At 52.6% G+C, this 19,218-nt stretch overlaps 1 protein-coding gene across 7 annotated transcripts in view; it reads left to right on the forward strand.

Annotated features, from left to right (window-relative positions):
* Pstpip1 (proline-serine-threonine phosphatase-interacting protein 1) overlaps window positions 1-19,218 on the forward strand; it is a 39,289-nt gene that overhangs the window by 17,230 nt on the left and 2,841 nt on the right. For 5 of the 7 annotated variants that reach the window (XR_005487766.2, XR_005487765.2, XM_006243113.5 and 2 more), the window contains 9 exon segments: window positions 9,434-9,534; window positions 10,350-10,424; window positions 14,203-14,237; window positions 14,456-14,562; window positions 16,081-16,143; window positions 16,565-16,663; window positions 17,227-17,272; window positions 17,918-17,997; window positions 18,375-18,473. Coding sequence is in view for 5 of the 7 variants with exons in the window: in XM_006243113.5 (XP_006243175.1) it covers window positions 9,434-9,534; window positions 10,350-10,424; window positions 14,203-14,237; window positions 14,456-14,562; window positions 16,081-16,143; window positions 16,565-16,663; window positions 17,227-17,272; window positions 17,918-17,997; window positions 18,375-18,473 (705 nt within the window). In the remaining 2 variants the exon portion in view is untranslated. 7 annotated transcript variants of the gene reach the window in all.

A 19,218-nucleotide genomic window follows, 5' to 3' on the forward strand; every position in this document is an offset into this window, starting at 1 on the left:
GATAAAGTCCCTTCAAGGCCAGAGGAGACAGACCATCCAACTGCAACTGGGTGGGAGCTTCTGGAAACTTCTTTCTAGCTGTTAGCTTTAGTTAGCCCAGCAGGACACAGAACAGCTCTTGCCTTAAAGGGAATAAGAGCTTATTCTTAAGCCAAATATGAATGACTCTGGCCCCAGGACAAGTTGCCCCAAAAGATATGGTCCATGTGGAAGTGTTTTATACTTCAAACAGTGCTGGGTGGACACACACACTTTTAGCTGCAGAACAAAGGATCTCATAAATCAAGGCATTTCCCAGATACATTGGCGGTGGTATAGGAAGATGAATCAGGGCAAAGGGGAAAGCTGACCTAGGTTTTAGACGCTATCTGATGCCATTCTTAGCTTTGGAATTGGTGGAAGCTAGTGGCCCGCCAGGGCTATACTTTAAAGGCTTTGAGAGTCTCAAGGCTGTTAGGTCAGACACAGGGGTGGGTAATGAATGACTTTCAGAGGGACCAAAAGTAGCCCAAGATGGTTACACTGAGGTTTGCAACATTTTAACCTCCATAATCACTAAGTTAACTGCATTTGGCCTTGTAGGTCCTTTAATGCAGGTGCAGCCTCTTTATTTTTTTTATTTATTTATTTATTTATTTATTTATTTATTTATTTATTTATTTATTTATTTGGTCTGGCAACTTCAATGTGTGCTCATCTGCCCATACAGGTGAACTATGTTCTCTGAAAAGTAAGTCTCCTTTACTTTATTGACCCTCTTTACTTTATTGTCTCTATTCTGAGACATCTCAGAATAGCAGCAGAGCATGGCTCTCCCAGCACACATTATCTGTATCTGTTTCCTCAGGGGCCCTTGTGAACCCTGGGCCAGAGGTGCCTGGACACAAAATATCTAGATGAGCAATGGCCTCACCCTGAGTCCTCTCTGGGCAGTCCCCTGCCTGCTTACACACCACCAGGAATGGGTGCTGTCCACTTAGGTTTGCACTGCACTGCATTTTCCAGGACTACTTGTCTCTCCTGTCTCTGCCCCAGTGTTTCAAGGCTTAGGCATCTGGAAACACCAACCACAGATTTTCCATCTGGCCCGATGGTCCCATAAAGTCTGTAGGTAGGACAACATTACCCAGACCTTGAGTTTATGAACTTCTCTCTACTTTCCCTCCCCCCAGGCTCTCTAGGACAGGGACTGGTGCACTCATTGAAACTTCTGGCCATCTATCAATCCATCTGTCTGTCTAAATCAGGCCTAGTGTTTGAACCTTTACCTTCCTTAATTAGCCAACCAATAAACATGGGAGTGAGCCCCATCTCAGGGTACTTACTGAGGCAGTGGAAAAGCTTATTGCCCGTTGACGTGGATTTCACAATACCAGCCCCAGGCCACTGTTGTCAGAAGCAGAGGGGACAAGTCTGGCTGTTTAAGGTTTAAGTCAGGACTCACTCAATCCACCAGCAGTGGGCAAGTCCCCTCCTGGGGCACCAGCACTAGCCACAGAAACATCCTCTGGAGGGGTCCCTCAGAGATCCTCTCGCCCTTCACTAGGTGCATGGTTGAGCATGGGTGCTGGGTACCAGGTTCGGAAGGAGCCAAGCAGCGCACCAGCCACCTTCCTGGAGTTCACCAGTCTGAGGGCTGTGTTCACCATGTCCGGCTCCTCAATAGCCTTTGAGGTTGGGTTTCTGAGGCCACAGGAGACAAGAAACAGAAAGCAGCTGTTAGAGTACAGGAGCACGGTGGCTGCAGGGTCCCTGCTGTCAAATGACTGAGGGAGGAGAGGCAGAATGGGAGACGTAATCAGGCAAATCTCTATGGGTTCCAGGACAGCCAGGGATACACGGAGAAATCCTGTCTCCAAAGACAAAAACTAAAAACCAAACAACCAAACCCATGATACACTAAGGGGTTCCACACACAGATTAGGTGCAATGGGAAATGGCATATGGTTTTTCTGCCTTGCAGATGTCATCCCCACACTCAAGCATATACAACACTTTTCTAGCCATTTTCAAAAGAAGCTAGGCGGGGCCAACCTAGTATCAAATCTTACTGCCTCCTGTAAAGTTCCTGCTCTCCCAACTCGCCCAGGGAGCCTCTGGCAGAAGAGGGGACAGGGCTGAGGAGCTGTCCCTCACTTGTCCTGTTCCTCCTTGCTACCCACTCAGTGGCTTTGGGTGCCTCTGTAGACAGGATGCTAAGCAGGGCCTCTGAAGAAGTCTTATTTCCTTCAGAAATCACTATGCTATTGTAACTGGTGCTGATGTCCCAGCTAGCAGTGCCACCGGAGAGCCACTTTGCCTCTGTGGGCTCTCTGCCTTCTTCACCCTCTCTTTGGAATGACCACTGTTTGCTTCCTACCGCTGCCATGGCTAATCCACTAACCTGTGCCAACAGTTTGTTCCATGATGCTGCTGTGGATGGGAAGGTACACCTCTCCCTGTTAGGAACTCCTCCTGGAACCCCTGCTTGGTTCTTGGTTAAAATAAAATGCTTGTGTGTGTGTATGTGTGTGTGTGTGTGTGTGTATGTGTGTATGTGTGTGTGTGTATGTGTGTGTATGTGTGTGTGTATGTGTATGTGTGTGTGTGTGTATGTGTGTGTATGTGTGTATGTGTGTGTATGTGTGTATGTGTGTGTATGTGTGTATGTGTGTGTATGTGTGTGTGTGTGTATGTGTGTGTATGTGTGTGTGTATGTGTGTGTGTATGTGTGTGTGTGTATGTGTGTGTATGTGTGTATGTGTGTGTATGTGTGTGTATGTGTATGTGTGTGTATGTGTATGTGTGTGTATGTGTGTGTGTATGTGTGTGTATGTGTGTGTATGTGTGTATGTGTATGTGTGTATGTGTGTGTATGTGTGTATGTGTATGTGTATGTGTGTGTATGTGTGTATGTGTGTGTGTGTGTGTGTGTGTGTGTGTGTGTGTGTACTGGGTACTTTATGTTCATGTATGTCTCTGTGGTCACATGCATGCCTGGTGTTCATGGAGGCCAGAAATTAGCCTGGAACTGGAGTCACAAATGGTTGTAAGCTGCCATGTGGGTGCTAGGAATCAAACCCATGTCCTCTAGAAGAGCAGCCAGTGCTCCTAACCACTGACCCATCTCTCCAGACCTCCAAGTAAAATTCCAATGCAATTCCTGCTGAACACTCCATTCCGGGCCCCACCTCTCTCCCTGCTCCGTCAGCAGCTGCAGACATGCCCTGTGCTGCATTGCTAGAGAAGAGGAAACCACTGCACCAACTGATGCCAACGATTAGGCTCAGGTCAGCGCCCTGCTGATCGCCACTGATAGTCACTCTCTGTGTACCCTCCCTAGTCTGGAAGGCCTGACATAGGGGACTTCAGCTGTTGTCCACCTTTATTCCTGGCACATGAAAACTAAAACCAAAACCCAGGCCTCCCGCAAGGCTAGAAGTTTTTCTGTCTCTTGTATTCTCTGTTCTAGAATTCTATTCAAGGGAACCTTTGAAAATGGCTCTTCCCCAGTTTCAAGTGGATCTGGGATGGGGAGTGGGGGTGGGCAGCATGACTCATGGTGGAGGGATGTTGGCTTGCTAGGAGTTGTAGGCATAGGAAGCTAGCCCTGACCAAGCAGCCATCGTGTGGTAGGGCCTGAGTATGGGGCCTGGTAGACAGAGAGTAATGAAGGTTTACGACCAGGCTCCTGGTCTGGGCCATCTGAGTTCACGTTCTGGCTATGTCTTTCAAGTCACATAACCTGTCTGGGCCCCACTTTCCTTATTTGTAAGTAGGGGAGGGAGTCACAACCTGGACCCCAGGGCCTGCCTCAGGATTAGCTCTGATTGGCTTGCTGCCCTCATGTGGCCACCCTAGTTCATGTGCTTTTCAGACCAACTCTGTAGGGAGATCTGGGAGGCCATTTCCACAGGGAAGGAAGTGGAGGCTGGGAACAGCCAGGGCTATGGTGTGCATGTGTGACCTCAGGACTAGTCTGCGGAACCCCAGGATCCTGAGAAGGTCTAGCCTACAGAAAGCCTCTTGCTCAAACATCCTGGATGAGGAAAGCAGGCCTAGGAAGGGGAAGTAGCTTACTCAGGGTGCCTGGTCACCGTGGCCAACCCTCGTAGCCACCAAGAAAGATACGAGCAGGGGAAGGAGGAAGTTGTAGAGGGGGTGGACGTTGTTTCTCCACACAATCAGTGAGGCATGGCAGGATCTGACAGCTCACAGGCCTGATGTGGCAAACTCCTACCCCCTCACCCCCAGAGTCCAGGCAACTGGACTTCTTCTACACTTTCTCACGATGTCCTGGGCCTGTCCTCCTGGAGGCCTGGGTTGGTCCTCTGGGGCTTAGAGGGGCCACATGCCACATGGCAAAGTTGACCCAACACCTGACCCAAGGGGGCTTCTAGCTGAAGGGACTGTTTCTACTAAACACCATGGACCCTGGACTGACATGAGTTACTACCTGGCCACCAGGATAGGTGTGGCTTCTGGCTGCTTTCAGGTGCTTCTCTCTATAGGCGGACAGTGTTGCTGCGACCAGCCGGCGTACCTGTGAGCCCAAGGCACCTGAGTTAAAGCCTGAGCTACGGCCTTGTTTTGAGGTGGAGACAACTTGCGTAATCATTTTCCACAGACATCATTTGTTTTGACTTGGGCCCTAGAGCGATGGGTTTGCTCGTATTTTGCTAAAATTGATTTTGCTTTGTTTCTGAGGCAGGATTTCACTCCACAGCTTAGGCCGCACTTGAGCTTATGTCCCTGTCAGCCCAGTGTCCCAAGTCCTGGGCTTACGGGCATTGTGTCATCATGCGCAGCCCCAAAAGCTCTGGGCTGTGGGTATATATGAGACAGACAGACACATACACACACACACACACACACACACACACACACACACACACACACACACACGGGAGTGGGGCGGCAGAGTACTACTTCGGGTGTCCTTACTCAGGAGCCATTCACCTTGTTTATGGGACAGAGTCTCATTCTGGAATTCAGAGTTCACTAACTCAGCAAGGCTGGCGACTGCCCAGCAAGCCCCAGGGATCCGCCTGCCTCTTCCTCCCTCACCTAGGGTTACACGTGAGTGCCACCGTACACCCAGCTTTTTAAAATATGGTTGCTAGAGATCAAGGTCAGGTCCTTAGGATTACCTAACAAACACTTTATCTCTAATACCAAAACTATCTCCCCCCACCCACCATGTACCCCCGCACAGGGTTTTGTTTTGAACCACGCCCAAAGGTCTGCTTCAAAGTGAAATTTCTGGGATGAATGCTCAGTGGCCCTCCTTGGTTTGAATGCCTGTAGGGCTGTGGCTCTGGAGCCCAGCCAACTTGGAAGACTCCAGGTTCTGTCGAGTTGGCTTGGGCCGTCTCCTACCTTTCTTGGGTATCCTCTCTCCCTTGCTGGGTCCGGGTGTTTTCATCAGGGCAAAGGCTGGGGTGTTCTGGAGGGGCATCCACACACGATGGGGTAGATACTCAATAGAGCTTGCTACTCCAGGGTACTTCCCCCAGGGCCCAGCATCGCAGCCACTGAAACTTTTGTTAGGAGTGAATTAAGGGAGACTGAGCCCCAAGCCTCGCATCCACTTGCTCCCAGGATAGGACTTGTGGCTGTGCATGAGTCAGGAGGAGGATGGTCCAAGGTATGGGGAACAGTGACTGAGGCAAAGTCCTCTGTGGTCTACCCATGTGCGAAATTTACAGCCCTTCACGGCCAGAAAGTGGGGTCATTAACTTATCTGAGAATTTCAACTTCTTGAGGTAAAGGGTCACTCAAATGACACCCGTGGAGGCTCAGGAAAAACAGTGGTTTTACACAGAAATGACCTTCAGGTTCCTGAATAGCGACCCAAGCAAACATAATTTTCATGCCGCGCTTTTCAGTGGTGTCTGCGTAGAGAAGTTAGCAAGGGAGCTGATGATCTACAGCTTGGCTGTGTGACCTTTAGAATAGGCGAGTTCTAAGGAAAACTAAAAATGGGTGACTAGGGAAGGCACGGGGGCTCAGCCAGTGCAGGGAACGGTCAAAGGGCAGCTGAGGGTTGGTATATTTTGTAAAGGCAAGGATATGCTTTGTAGAGCGTGGTGTGGTGTGGTGTGGCGGGAGGCGGAGCCTCAGCTGGCCGAAGCGTCCCTCCCCCAACCCGAGCTGGGGGCATGGAAGTGGGGTTGAGAAGAGAGTAGAGGCAGAGAAAGAGAACGAGTGGGGACAGGAGAGAGAGAGAGAGAGAGAGAGAGAGAGAGAGAGAGAGAGAGAGAGAGAATGAATGAATATGAATGAGTCCAGGAACACGTGGAGAGAGAGGGGGAAGGGACGAGAGAAGAGAGGGGGAAAGAGGTCAAAGAGAAAAAGGTCAGAGCGAGAAAAGAGAGAGTGTGAAGGTAGGCCAAACAGTTTCTTTTATAGCAAGCTAGGCCTAGGCTATGCCTGGTTGTTGCTAGGTAACTGTTGGGCGGAGCCTAGAAGGTTAACATACTACCAAGGGTAGATGAGGCTAGGCCTCAATGTTTGCTGGCTGGTGATTATCAAAGCCAGGCTGTCCTGCATGGTGTCTTGGAAGTGGAAGTCAGGCTCTGCATGACTGTGTCTGGGGATGGCTCAGATCCTGGAGTGCTACCTAGAATTTCCACATTGACAGCTGCAAAGTCCTTCTCATGGCAAACACCCAACAGGTTGTAGTGGATCAAGTAAGGGCTTCATTTTCTTAAAGGATTTGTCCCATTGTTTATGTATATGCGCATATGTGCATGTGGGCACCTGCAGAGGCCAAAAGAGGGGGTCAAATTCCCTGTAGTCACAGGAGGTTGTAAGCCTCCTGACACAGGTGCTGAGAACTGAATTTGGTCTCTGCAACAGCTTAAGTGTTCTTAGCCTCTGGGCTGTCTCAAGCCCCACACAGGGTTCTATGTTCATGCTTTGACAATCATGGGCAGGACTTGGTTGACGGGCTAAGGGTGGACAGGAGGAGCGGAGAGAAGAGAGGCTAGGATGGACACCCCTGGGTGACTCTGCCTTGGATAGACTGTGGACTTCTGACTGAATGCTTCTTTTCTACCAAAGTCTATCAGAGGTGGTTGGTGTGAGGGGGAAGGAGGAGGGGAATAGGAGTGGGCAGGGATGGGAGGCAAGACAGGCAGCTCTGAGGGACTAGACACTTCCTTAGAACAGCTGGGTCACTTGTGACTATGGCTCATTCTGTCTGATGCCACAGCGGCACACAGGCTGGACGAGAGTCTCTGGCTTACGGCAGGTGCCGTGGGGACTCTAGCGCCTGAAGACCTGGGCCACAGAGGGCCTTTCTGCCTTTTCTGTTCTCCAGCATGGCAGGTGTAAGTCTGGTTTGCTTTTCCTTTTCTTCTCTGGGGTTCAGAGGACAAAATGATCCCTCGAGAGAGTCAGGACTGGGTGGGCATGGGGGCAGGAAACAGACTTTGGTAGCCTTCGCTGCAAGTTTTCCTAAGGGGCACAGCAGAGAAACAGGCCCCTGAGGAGGTCTAGCTTCTAGTTTGTAATATGGCCCCAGGGAAGCCCTTCCTTCCTTTGGGGCTCACTTTCTTTTTAAAATTTTATTTATTTGTTTTACATATATGATAGTAAATACACCACTGCTGTCTTTAGACACATCAGAAGAGGGCACTGGATCCATTACAGAGCCACTATGTAGTTGCTGGGAATTGAACTCAGGACCTCTGGAAGAGCGGCCAGTGCTCTTAATCACTGAGCCACCTCTCCAGCCCTGGGTCTCATTTTCTTAAGGGTTGAGGGACACTGGACAGATCCTTCACAGTCTGGGGTCTGTGGTTTTATGGCCTGAATGCTTACATCCAGTTCAGCGACCTCACGGGGAAAGGTGGGGTGGGGGGGTGGGGTCTGTGGCATCTGACTCATTTTTTCCATGCTGCTACAGGCCTTGACCTGGGAGTCCCCAGGGGAGGCAGAGGCCGAGAGTGAGAATCTGATCTTAGCTCACAAAGAAGTGGCTGCCCTTTAAAAGATTTTAAACTAAAGGAGTCTGGCTCAGGATGGTGCAGACTAGACTCAGCGTTGGGAGATACCTACCTCAAATGGGCCTGCAGCAAGTCGCAGGGCCAACTCTCTCAGGCTGGGGTCTCAGGCAGGCAGCTAAGGCCTAGATCTATGTGTCGGTGGCCTGTGTGCAGGAGTCCTGGCCCAGCTCTCTGCAAGGCTGCTCAAAGAAGGGGATGTGAGCTTAGGAGCTGAAATCTTCCAGAGGTTCAACATTTCCAAGTTGGCTGAGTGTGGAGACCATTTACGTAGGCCTCTGTACTCTTCCCAACATTTGATTGTCTGTAGACCTTAATGTAGCCAAGCGCCCCCTGCAGGAAGCTTCCTGGAGATGTAAGCCAGGATTTCGTGGATTGTAGGCAACCTTATCTCTAAGCCATACTTTCTGCCCCTTTCTTGATTTTTTTTTTTTTTTCTGGAGCTGGGGACCGAACCCAGGGCCTTGCGCTTCCTAGGCAAGCGCTCTACCACTGAGCTAAATCCCCAACCCCCCCCTTTCTTGATTTTAACTCCATCGTGCTTCCCACACTCTCATAGTTTGAGGGGAGCATGGGCAAGAGTCAGGTTAAGTGTGGATAAGCCCTGAGGGACTTGTTGACCTCTGACCAGGCTCTGTGGGTGGTTTCGGATATGCATTCAGGGAAGCTGGGGCTGGGGTTCCTTTCAATCACGGGGGCTTTGAGAGGATCCGAGAGAACAAAAAAGACAGATGAGGTAGGTGCCAGATCTCTCCTAACCACCCAAGGGTGGAGAGTCGATGAGGCCTCCAAAGGGAGACAGATGTCCCCCACTCTCTTCCAGGATTTGTGCCCCACTGCCTGGAGTCAGCCACACATTAGGGACCCAGGGGAGCTGCAGCAGGAGCTTCCATGGACTTCTTCCTCTGTCCTCTGGTTGCCCACACTTGTCTGCTCAGACGTGCTCAGAACCCACTAGTGGGGAACATGGATGTCAAGTTAGTCAGGGGTCACCTGGATTGTCTGAGCAAGGCCTAGGCACAGGCCAGCTGCTTCCCAGAATTCCCAGAGATGTCCTTTCACCCCCGGTTAAGAGATGACTCACAGCTTGGGGTGCTGCAGACTGTGAGCCAGGCAGCTGGTGTTCTGCAACCATCTGCTTGTCACTTTTACTTCCTGAACCCTCTTCCTCACTAGCTAATGACATAATATCACAAGGGCATTCCACGAGAGAGAACTGGGGGGCTGCGGCCATCATGGAGGCTCAGTGAGGTCCTTCTTGTCCATCCAGTGACTTGTGTCTTCGACTCCGGAGGGCTGATGCCAAGCTCAGCAGCCCCTGCCCAGACAGCGGTGGTTCTGGGTGAGGCTGGGCCCTGATCTATGCTCCACCTTGAACAGGGACATGGAGGACAGAGAGAGACTGTTCTCAGCAGGGCTCTCACGATGTCCTGTGTGTGTTTCAGTGCAGGGACTTCACGGCCCACACAGGGTATGAGGTACTCCTGCAGAGGCTGCTGGACGGCAGGAAGATGTGCAAGGATGTGGAGGAGCTGCTCAGACAGAGGTAAGCATGGCCGGGCTGGCGGTCAGGGCAGACGGGGCAGACTACGCTCCCTAGAGCCCAGCTGCCCTCGGGATGGGTCAAAAGCCAAGAGCCAAAGGTGAGGAGGTGGCTCAGTGGGTAAGTCACTTATTAAGCACACGTGGGGATCTGAGTTCAAGTCCCCTTCTGTAGGAAAAAGGGATCCAGTGTCAGGAGACTCCACTGAAGCTCATAGCCAAGAGACCCTGTCTCTGCAAAATATAGTGTAGTCATGTACGAAATTTTAGAGGGGAAGGGGCAGAAAAGTTGACCTTTGACCCCCACGGGTGCATTGTGTACTCATGCACACATGTGCACCTATGCACCTGCACTCATGCGCTCTCTCTCCTCTCTCTCTCTCTCTCTCTCTCTCTCTTTCTCTCTCTCTGTCTCTCTCTGTCTCTCTGTCTCTCTCTCTCTCTGTCTCTCTCTCTGTCTCTCTCTCTTTGTCTCTCTCTCTCTGTCTCTCTCTCTCTCTGTCTCTCTCTGTCTCTCTCTCTGTCTCTCTCTCTCTCTCTCTCTCTCTCTCTCACACACACACACACACACACACACACACACACACACACACACAAAGCCAGAGCCACTTGTCTTCCGTGGCCCTTAGGCAGATCCCCTGCCGCAGCCCTTAGGAGAGGCCCGTTTTCAATTGACATTTATCCCCAGAAATGGAGCTCAACTTTTTCAGGGAATGGTCTTGCCGGCAAAGTATGATGAGAGAACCTGGGTTCTGCACATATTTTGGGGCTACGGCCAGCCGACAGGGGTGAATGACAGCGCTTGCTCTGTCCTTTCAGGGCCCAGGCGGAGGAGAGGTACGGGAAGGAGCTGGTGCAGATTGCGCGCAAAGCTGGTGGCCAGACAGAGATGAAGTAAGTCCTGGCGGCTCCTGCCTTTCCTCTGAGAACCTTCTGGACTTTACTCAGGGCTTGGGACTTTCCGATGTGGCAGGCTGTGGGTTATGGAGTAGCTGTTATACGTCAGGGGAGCTCAAGAACTCAAACTGCTGGGTGATCGGCTCCTTTAACGCTTTGCCCCACACCCTCCCCACAGGCACTTCCTCCAGGAGGACCTCCTGGTTTGCCTCATGTCAAGAACTTGGTTCAGACAGGGCCATCCTCTCCACTCCCTCTTGACGGTGTTGTAGTCTTAGGGGTCTGGATCAGCTTCACCTTCTCTGGAAGTTAAGAAATTAAAAGGCAGGGGCTGGAGAGATGGCTCAGCAGTTAGGAGCACTGGCTGCTCTTCCAGAGGCCCTGAGTTCAATTTCCGGCAACCGCATGGTGGCTCACAACCATCTGTAATGGGATCTGCTGCCCTCTTCTGGCCTGCAGGTGCACATGCAGGCGGAACACTATAAATAATAAATAAGTAAATCTTTAAAAAAAAAAAAGGCAGAAGGAATCTGGAACACAAGAGGTAGCAGCAGGCAAAACCTTAGACATGGCAGGTGGAATCAACAGCTACAGGAAGGCTTTGGTTAAGAAGTACACACAGGGGGCTGGGGATTTAGCTCAGTGGTAGAGCGCTTGCCTAGGAAGCGCAAGGCCCTGGGTTCGGTCCCCAGCTCCGAAAAAAAGAAAAAAGAAAAAAAAAAAAAAAGAAAAAAGAAAAAAAGAAGTACACACAGCAAGGCCAACAGAGAAAGACTGTGCAGCGCAGAGGATGGCACTCAGAACCGATAATTCTACTCTCTCACCAGGCTGGGGGCCTCAGGGTCCTTTGTGGCGTCGGTTTAAACAAAGAGATGGCTGATAGGACTACAACATATCCTGATCCACCCATGAACTTGTTGGACGGTCTGCCAGCAGGGGTAGGGGGCACACTGGGAAGACAAAGCCCACCGGGCCGTAGTCTCCATTTAGGAGGAGAAAGAAGCTGAAGGCCTGCCTCCTTGTCACCATCTCTCTCTCTCTCTCTCTCTCTCTCTCTCTCATGGGGGACCTTAATGCCTACCTCACACCTAAATGCTGATCTCATCAGAGATTTCTTGATCTCTGCTCCACTGAGATCAGAGTGAAGACATTATTGTGGAGGGGTCCCAATCCAGCATCAGCCCATAGACGCAGGGTCTGCTTCCAACTGGGAGATACCGGCTTCCTGACCGCCAGGTGGCCAAGGTTTGGGGATGCTAGGATGGGGGTGGGGACTTAGTACGCCGCATGCTCTCTGATCAGGAAACAGTTATACTGTGAAACTAGACTTCAACTAGAGTTTCTAGGTCTCCTGAGAGCCAGGCCAAAGGCCAGCATGGTGTGTTGCATGTGGGTACATTGGTGGTAGATATCAAAAGTCAGAATCATTCTAACCTGGGGTCACCATACCAGATAGCCCCCGCCTTCCTCTGCAAGGCCTGCCTTGACATTTTATTTAGGATTTGTTAAAAATGTGTTTGTATGTCTGCTGTGCAGATGCCCATGGAGGCCAGTGGTGACTGCTAGGGCTGGGGTCACAGGGCAGTGAGCCATCTGATGTGGGTGCTGGTAACCAAGCGTGGCTTCTCTCCAAGAACAGAATGTGCTCCCTGAGCCATTGATTGATCCAGCCCTGGGCCTTGAGGTTTTTTTCTCTTCCCACCTGCATGACCGTGGGGCATGTCTTTGGCCTCTGTGACCCTCAGTTTCCTTACCTGTAAAAGGCAATAATTAATATGTTGGCTTGTGGGATGGAGGCGGGAATCATTCAGGCTAGCTGCTCATCCTAAGTGTCAGCACTGGAAGGGAGGACTAAGCCATCGGCAGTTGGCCACTGGCAGAGGTCTACACGTCTGCACATCTCATGGCTCCCAGATGGTTGCTACTGCTCCGTGGTCTCGGCAGGCAAGAAACCTGGCAGTAACTAGGACCCCAGAATCCTCCTTAGGGTGGGATCCCCAGGAGTCCTGTCAGGTTGCCACTCCTTGGCCTCAGTGCTCCCAACTGTTCAAGAAGAAGAGGAAGCCGCAGCAGAACATATTTGCCCTACCCTGAAGCACAGACTGGTGGGCTTCCCTGAAAGGACACCCAGGGAATTGCTTATGCGACATGTGCCATATGACACTTTTACCACCAGGGGGCGGGAGAGTGCCCTGCAGAGAGGCTGTGAAAACTTGCAACAATGGCTACTTGGCTGCTGACTCTGACCTTGGGGCAGGCTGTGCCACCATGCATTTACTTTTGTGTCCTTAAGAGACTTAGTACCCATAAGCCCTAGCTGGGAGCACAGAGGCACACCTCCCTCACATGCATGGTCACTCAGCTGCAGGAGGGGCTCTGGGAAAGCACTCACGGCTGGGGTAGCCAGCCAGGGACTCCTCCTACCTGAAGTTAAGGCTGCCGCTTCTGGGAAGGGACCACTGGAAAACTCTTACAAGGGGCAGCTGGGGTTGGAGGAAGTCCTGGGGACTGGCAGAGTTTGCATAGGTGTGAGTGTGACAGGCATGGAAAGCTCCTGTCTTGCACCAGGCCGCGATGTGCCTTACAGTGGACTATCATTCTCAAAGCCATTTTGTGCTGCTAACTGCTCTCTACAGAAGGGAAGTCAAGGCAGAAGGCCAGGTGGGTCACACAGTGAATGAGTGCCAGAGCCTGGCCATCTGGCTGCAGGGTCTGCTGCTGTTGTGTGTGGAGAGTGGAGTAAGAGGCCTCTGCTGACTACCTAGGTTGGTTCCCACACCATCTGCCCCTCTTCTGAATGGAACGCATGCCTCTCTCAAGGGCCCTGCTCCTGAGAGCTCAGACTCTCCCTCACAGTTTCTGTATCTGCCCCAGGACTCCTAGACCCACTGATAAACAGCAGTGTGTCCTGGGCGTGCTGGCACTTCTGTTTGGCCCTCAGCACTACCATGCTCTGGGGTGAACAAGGCTGCCAGGCAGAATCCAGGACACCCAGTCTGCTGCTTCCCAAAACAGTGAGGGCTTGTTAGTCGAGCGCCCATCGTTTGCTATTCGCAGCATGCGTACACTCAGGAAGCAGTTTTAAAATAAGGTTCGAGTAAACGGAGCCCAGCAGAGGTGTCTGTGGAAAGGAGGTGGGAGCACTTAGGACAGAGTCATCCTGTGTCCCTCATGATGACCTTGACCTTGTGGCCTGTCTGCCTCTGCTGCCCGAGTGCTAGGATTGCAGGCTGGGTCACCCCCACTTTGCCAGGGGCCTCCCTTACTCCACCTGGGACCATCTCCTGCTTGGCACTGTTCTAGCTCCCACGCCTTGGGCAGCCTCTTCCTTTCCCTTCCCTTGGTACCTGGCCTGGAGCAGTTGCCATAGCTGCCCCTGCCTGTGCCCCCGCCTACCTCCCAGCCTTTCCTTATGCCTTCCAGGCCACCTGCTGACAAGAGCTATAAAGGCATCCCCCTGCATCAGACTCATCCAGGCAGCTTTGAGTAACTAGGCGCCTGAACAGGAGCGGAGGGTTCAGAGAGGCCTGGAGCTTCCTGTGGACATGCCCATCTTCTCTAGGCTGCAGACAGATGTTGGGAAGGTTTCACTCGCCTGTTTTCTAGAATGGCAGTTTTGGGTTCACAAGAATGATAACCTTGACCAAAGGCCCCTTGCATCCATAGCAGTCAATATGGCTTAGGGCCCTCCCTCCAAAATAAAAGTACCATGGGCCAGGAAGGACGTCAGTTCCTGCAGCACGCCTGCCTGCTGACCTAGTCTTCTGTTTTGCAGTTCCCTGAGGACCTCCTTTGACTCTCTGAAGCAGCGTAAGTTCCAACCATCCCCACATGGGCAGCAGGGCCATTAGAGTCTCCTGGAAGACCCTCAGCCCTTGTAGAGGTGACTGAGTTAGGAGGTGTGCGCTTGGGCTGTGTGGTCCAGCTCTGAACCAGGCTGAAAGGCTGATTGATAGAGGATGGAAGGGGTGGGAGGTGAAGAGGGAGGTGACAGACTGGTCCAGGCAGAGGCCACACTGTCACCCTAGAAACAGAGAATGTGGGCAGTGCACACATCCAGCTGGCCCTGGCCCTGCGTGAGGAGCTGCGGAGCCTGGAGGAGTTCCGAGAGAGACAGAAAGAACAGCGGAAGAAGGTGAGGGGCAGGGAGGACAGGGATCCTGGAGGTCACCCACTGTTCTGGGAGCCAGTTGGGAATCATGGCTTGGTGAAAGGGAGGGAGGGTGTATGTTCTAGCTTGATTTCCTGCTGCTGTGATAAGCCACTGACTTGGGAGGAACGGTTTATCTGGCATATACTTCCCACAATCCATCACTGAGCGCAGTCAGTGCAAGAACTGGAGCAGAGACAAGGAATGTTCACTGGCTTTGTTTCCAGCTCGTGTTCAGCCACATTTTTCTTACATAGGCCAAGCACACCTGCTTTAGGGACATTATCACTCACAGTAGGGCTGGGACCTCCTACACTAACTAAAAACTAAGAGAAATGCCCTACAGATATGCCCACAGGTCAATCAATGGGAGCAATTCCTCAGTTGAGGGTCTCTCTTCCCAGGTGTGTCTAGTTGGCAATGGAAGCCTACCACAATGATGTGGTAACGGCTCTGGACCAGAGCCCATGGAGGGCTACCACAGAGCTGCCGTGCCAGGAAGAGGAAAGATGTGGGGCTCTTGACAATCCTCCTTCATAGACTGTAGAGGGTCAGGGACAACACCAAGTGTCCAGAGGAGCCCACCTCAGTTGAGTGGCCCCTGGAAGATGGCTCTGAACACAAGGATTAGGGCTGTTGGTTCTGGAGACAGACTTGGGGGCCGGTACTCCGCATGGCTGCTCAACGAGGATTGGGGGGACAGGCTTCAGACTCAGCTAACCATCTGAAGGCACTGTCAACAGTATGCAGAGCATGGCTGGCCACACTGGAGTGGCCACACAGCAAGGAAGTGAGCTCCTCATCGTGAGCAGTGTATGAGCACAGGCCAGGGAATGCTCTACTGGGAGGCTTGCAAAGCTGGAGGAAGAGAACGCTTCTCCCAGACCTGTGACTGGTGGGCTGAGCACTTAGCCCAGCTGGAAAGCCAGAGGCTACTTCACTGGAGTGTGTGGTGAATGCATGAGTGGCTGTGGGTGTGCGGTATGAGCAGTTGGGTGATGGGGGCTGAGTATGGACTAGGTGTGCGTATATATGCGGTGCACACTCAGTGTGGCTTGGGAATGAGACTCAGGACTCATGTGATGTACACATGTGTAGATGGGGATTCTCTGGCTGGAGACCAAGTCAAGCCGAGGTCCACAGTAAGGAAACACTAGACACACCCACTGCCCAAACTTCTTTGTTATTCTGTTCCGAGTGTAAGTATTGCGGTTTTGTTTAAGGTCTCACTACATAGCCTTGGCTGCCATGAAGTTTGCTATGTGAACCAGGCTGGCTTCACACTCATAGAGATCCTCCTGCATCAGCCTCCCAAGTGCTGGGACTAAATACCTGGCTGGTATTGTTTTGAAGGAGGTATCTCTAGGAGAGGGTGGACACAGACAGACATACATATGAGCTTGGAGGGGTGTTATGTCCCAGGGACAAGGACACCCATCCTCTTGGCCTAGGGGCACGTCTTGAGGCCAGAGCCCCCAGCTCAGAGCCTCATGTCTCCTGCAGTATGAGGCCGTCATGGACCGTGTCCAGAAGAGCAAGCTGTCGCTCTACAAGAAGACCATGGAGGTAAATGGGAGGGCCTTGGGGCCTCTGAGAGTCCCGGGTTGGACTTCTGGGACAGGCTTGTCTCAGACTTTGCTCCATTCTGTGTATGGGCCTGCTGGGGGCTGTGCTGGATGCCCAGGGCCTGTGTGTCATCACAAGCCCTTCAGTGCCTTGCCTGAAGAACAGAGGGACAGTCGCATGAGTGACCCACAGTCAGCTGAGGAGTCCAGAGTAGCAGGGATAAGGGACACATGAGAGAGCAGAGGAGTCTGAAGAAAGGGCCCAAAGTCTCCACAGGAACATGCCTCAGTCTCTAGATCTCCATCTATGGGAACAATGCCTGTTCTACCAAAGTCCTTACCAACCCGGGAGGGAGAGTCTGGGCTTAGGGAGCCTCCCCTGGGGCGTGCAGCCCCGCAGACACACCTCTCCATACCTTCAGTCCAAGAAGTCATATGACCAGAAGTGCAGGGACGCAGATGACGCTGAGCAGGCCTTCGAGCGAGTGAGTGCCAGTGGTCACCAAAAGCAAATAGAAAAGGTGTGTACCAGGCGGGGCGGGGCTGGGGGTGAGGGGGTGGGGCATGCTGGTAGGCAGGGAAGGGCAGCCATCCCTGGGCTGAATTTACATCTGGCCCATGCTAGCTGCTCACCCTTTTGCAATTCTTGGTGTCCACTCTATGCAATGTGCATCCTCAAGTACCATTCAGAACAAGTCCTCTGCAGGACAGGCAACCTCTGGACAGGACTGGGGTGACAGAGCCACCAGGGCCCTTAACATAACACCTGTTGCACAGATCAGAAAGCTGAGGCCGAGAGGGCAAGGGTTTGTGGGTGAGTTGATCCAGGTTGACCAGAGCCCGGGTTCTGAGCAGCGGTGCAGCAGAGGCCATCTACATTTTCCATGTTTCCTGGTGGTCTGCAGACTTCTGCTTTTACTTCCGGCCTGAGCCCCTCAGCAGCCAGGCTGCTGGTGAATGACAGAATTCACCCACCCATACTTTGATCCTGGATGGTGACCAGGGAGGGTGCCGGTCGCTTCTGAGTAGCTCTGGGGCTAGGATTCCTAGGCTTGGACTCAATGCCATTCTCCTGTTTCCTCAGAGCCAGACCAAAGCCAAGCAGTGCAAGGAGTCGGCCACAGAGGCAGGTATGTGGCCCTGCCACCTCCCCAGACTGTCTGGCAGCCTAGCCAGTCCTCTTCCTCCAGCTGGTGCTCTCCCACCTGCCCGCGCTGTCCCCTGTGTGCCTCTCCAGGCACGCTCTCCAGAGTAGAGGCCATTCTCCTTAGCCACTGCTCGCAGACACAAGAGTGTAGATAAGGAAACGGGGACACAGAGCATGTAGATAAGCTGCCCAGAGTCACACAGCTGCTAAGTGGTGCTGACAGACAGCATTTGAATCCAAGCCACTGGGTTTCACAGCCTCAGATCCACAGGGCCACATCCCTTCATTTCACTCCAAATGACAAATGCTCATACTCAGCCTTCTGGTGCCCTCCATGAGACTCAGTTTACCATCTGTAAAGTGGGGAGGACCAGGGAATGGAATAGGACCTCTGCACGTAGTGTTCTACTCCAGCCCTGGGAGCTCAGAGCATAATGGGAAAGTGGAAGGGTGAATGGTGGCTGTGTGTGGTGACCAACAGCTAGCCAGGCCCCTGGGGATGGGGCTCTCAGGACTTGGGGGAGGTTGTGCAGGGTGGGTCTCTGCAGGAGTGGAGGACAGAGGATCTCCTGTCATGGGAACTGTCAGAGGAGATCCAGGCCTGCCAAAGGGTCCCCTGTGTTTGTAGATCGAGTGTACAGGCAAAATATTGAACAACTGGAGAAAGCAAGGACCGAATGGGAACAGGAACACCGGACCACCTGTGAGGCAAGTGGCCCAGGCACACAGCCTGCCTCTCTACAACACCCCTGCCTCCTCTTACCTGTGGGAAGCTGGGCCTAGGGGATGGTATTCCTTCACTCTACGACCCCTGCCTGGCTGGTGCCTAGGGTCTTTCCCCATATTTACTGGTCTTATACCCTGGATCTCTTTGTTCAACCCTGGGAACCTACAGATGGGCAAGAGCAGGGCAGAGCCCTATGCCTTTCACTAGCTTCCCCCAGCCTCTCTTTAGCTGCCCTAGCTAGAGGCAGCAATGGGGACCTTCGGGATGGTCTTTGCTTTAAATTTGGCTGCAGCAGTGTTCTGCATAGGTCACCTAGCTGAGTGGCCCCACAATACTCTCTCTCTCTTCTCCTCAATAGGCCTTCCAGCTGCAGGAGTTTGACCGGCTAACCATCCTCCGCAATGCCCTGTGGGTGCACTGTAACCAGCTCTCCATGCAGTGTGTCAAGGACGATGAGGTGTGTTGTGCTCTGAGGAGAGGGCAGCATGGCAGGTTCAGGTCTACTGGGGCCAGCCAACACATCCCCAGACCTCCGCAGTTCACACAGAGGAGTCCAATGTGACCTTTGGCCAGGCCTCCAAGCACGAGAACACCATGCTCTGTGGTTCCCTGCCTCTGCCTTTTCCTCCTACCTCCCCCTTCAGGGCTGTGTCCATCTGTTCTCCCCAGCACAGCAGAGACTTGCTGCAGGCTCATGCTTCAGCCTGGTCTGGGTTCTCTTACACCTCTCCCTCACCCCACCCATCCCCACCTTACAGAGCCCAATCCTCAGGGATGGTCAGGGTACATCCTACCCCAGGCTAGGGAGGATTACCACGCACACCAGGAGCCCTGGCTTCTGAGCACTTTCAGGGCACCTCTGACCACTCCTGCCCATGGCCTAGCTGATCCTGGTGGCTTCCTCGTGTCTAGCAGAAAGTGTGGGCTCTAGATATCCTCACACCCAAAGTCCAGCTTCACCCAGTGACCTGACCTTAGCACGCCACTTTCCTGAATTTCCTCATCTTAAAACAGGTTAAAGCGTGGGCCTCAGAGGACAAGAGTGAGCTGGGGCCTCTCCTCAGGGCCTGAGCTCAGGTGTTCAGGAAACAGGTGTCAGCCTGGTCTCTGTCCCTCTGGCAGGCCTGCCATCCCAAGGTTCCTCTGTCCAGCACTGAGCCTGGAGGTTCAGAGTCAGAGGCAGGACTAGAGCAAGGCTGGGG

This window comes from Rattus norvegicus, chromosome 8, assembly GCF_036323735.1.
Source record: "Rattus norvegicus strain BN/NHsdMcwi chromosome 8, GRCr8, whole genome shotgun sequence".
Classification (NCBI taxonomy): Eukaryota; Metazoa; Chordata; class Mammalia; order Rodentia; family Muridae; genus Rattus; species Rattus norvegicus.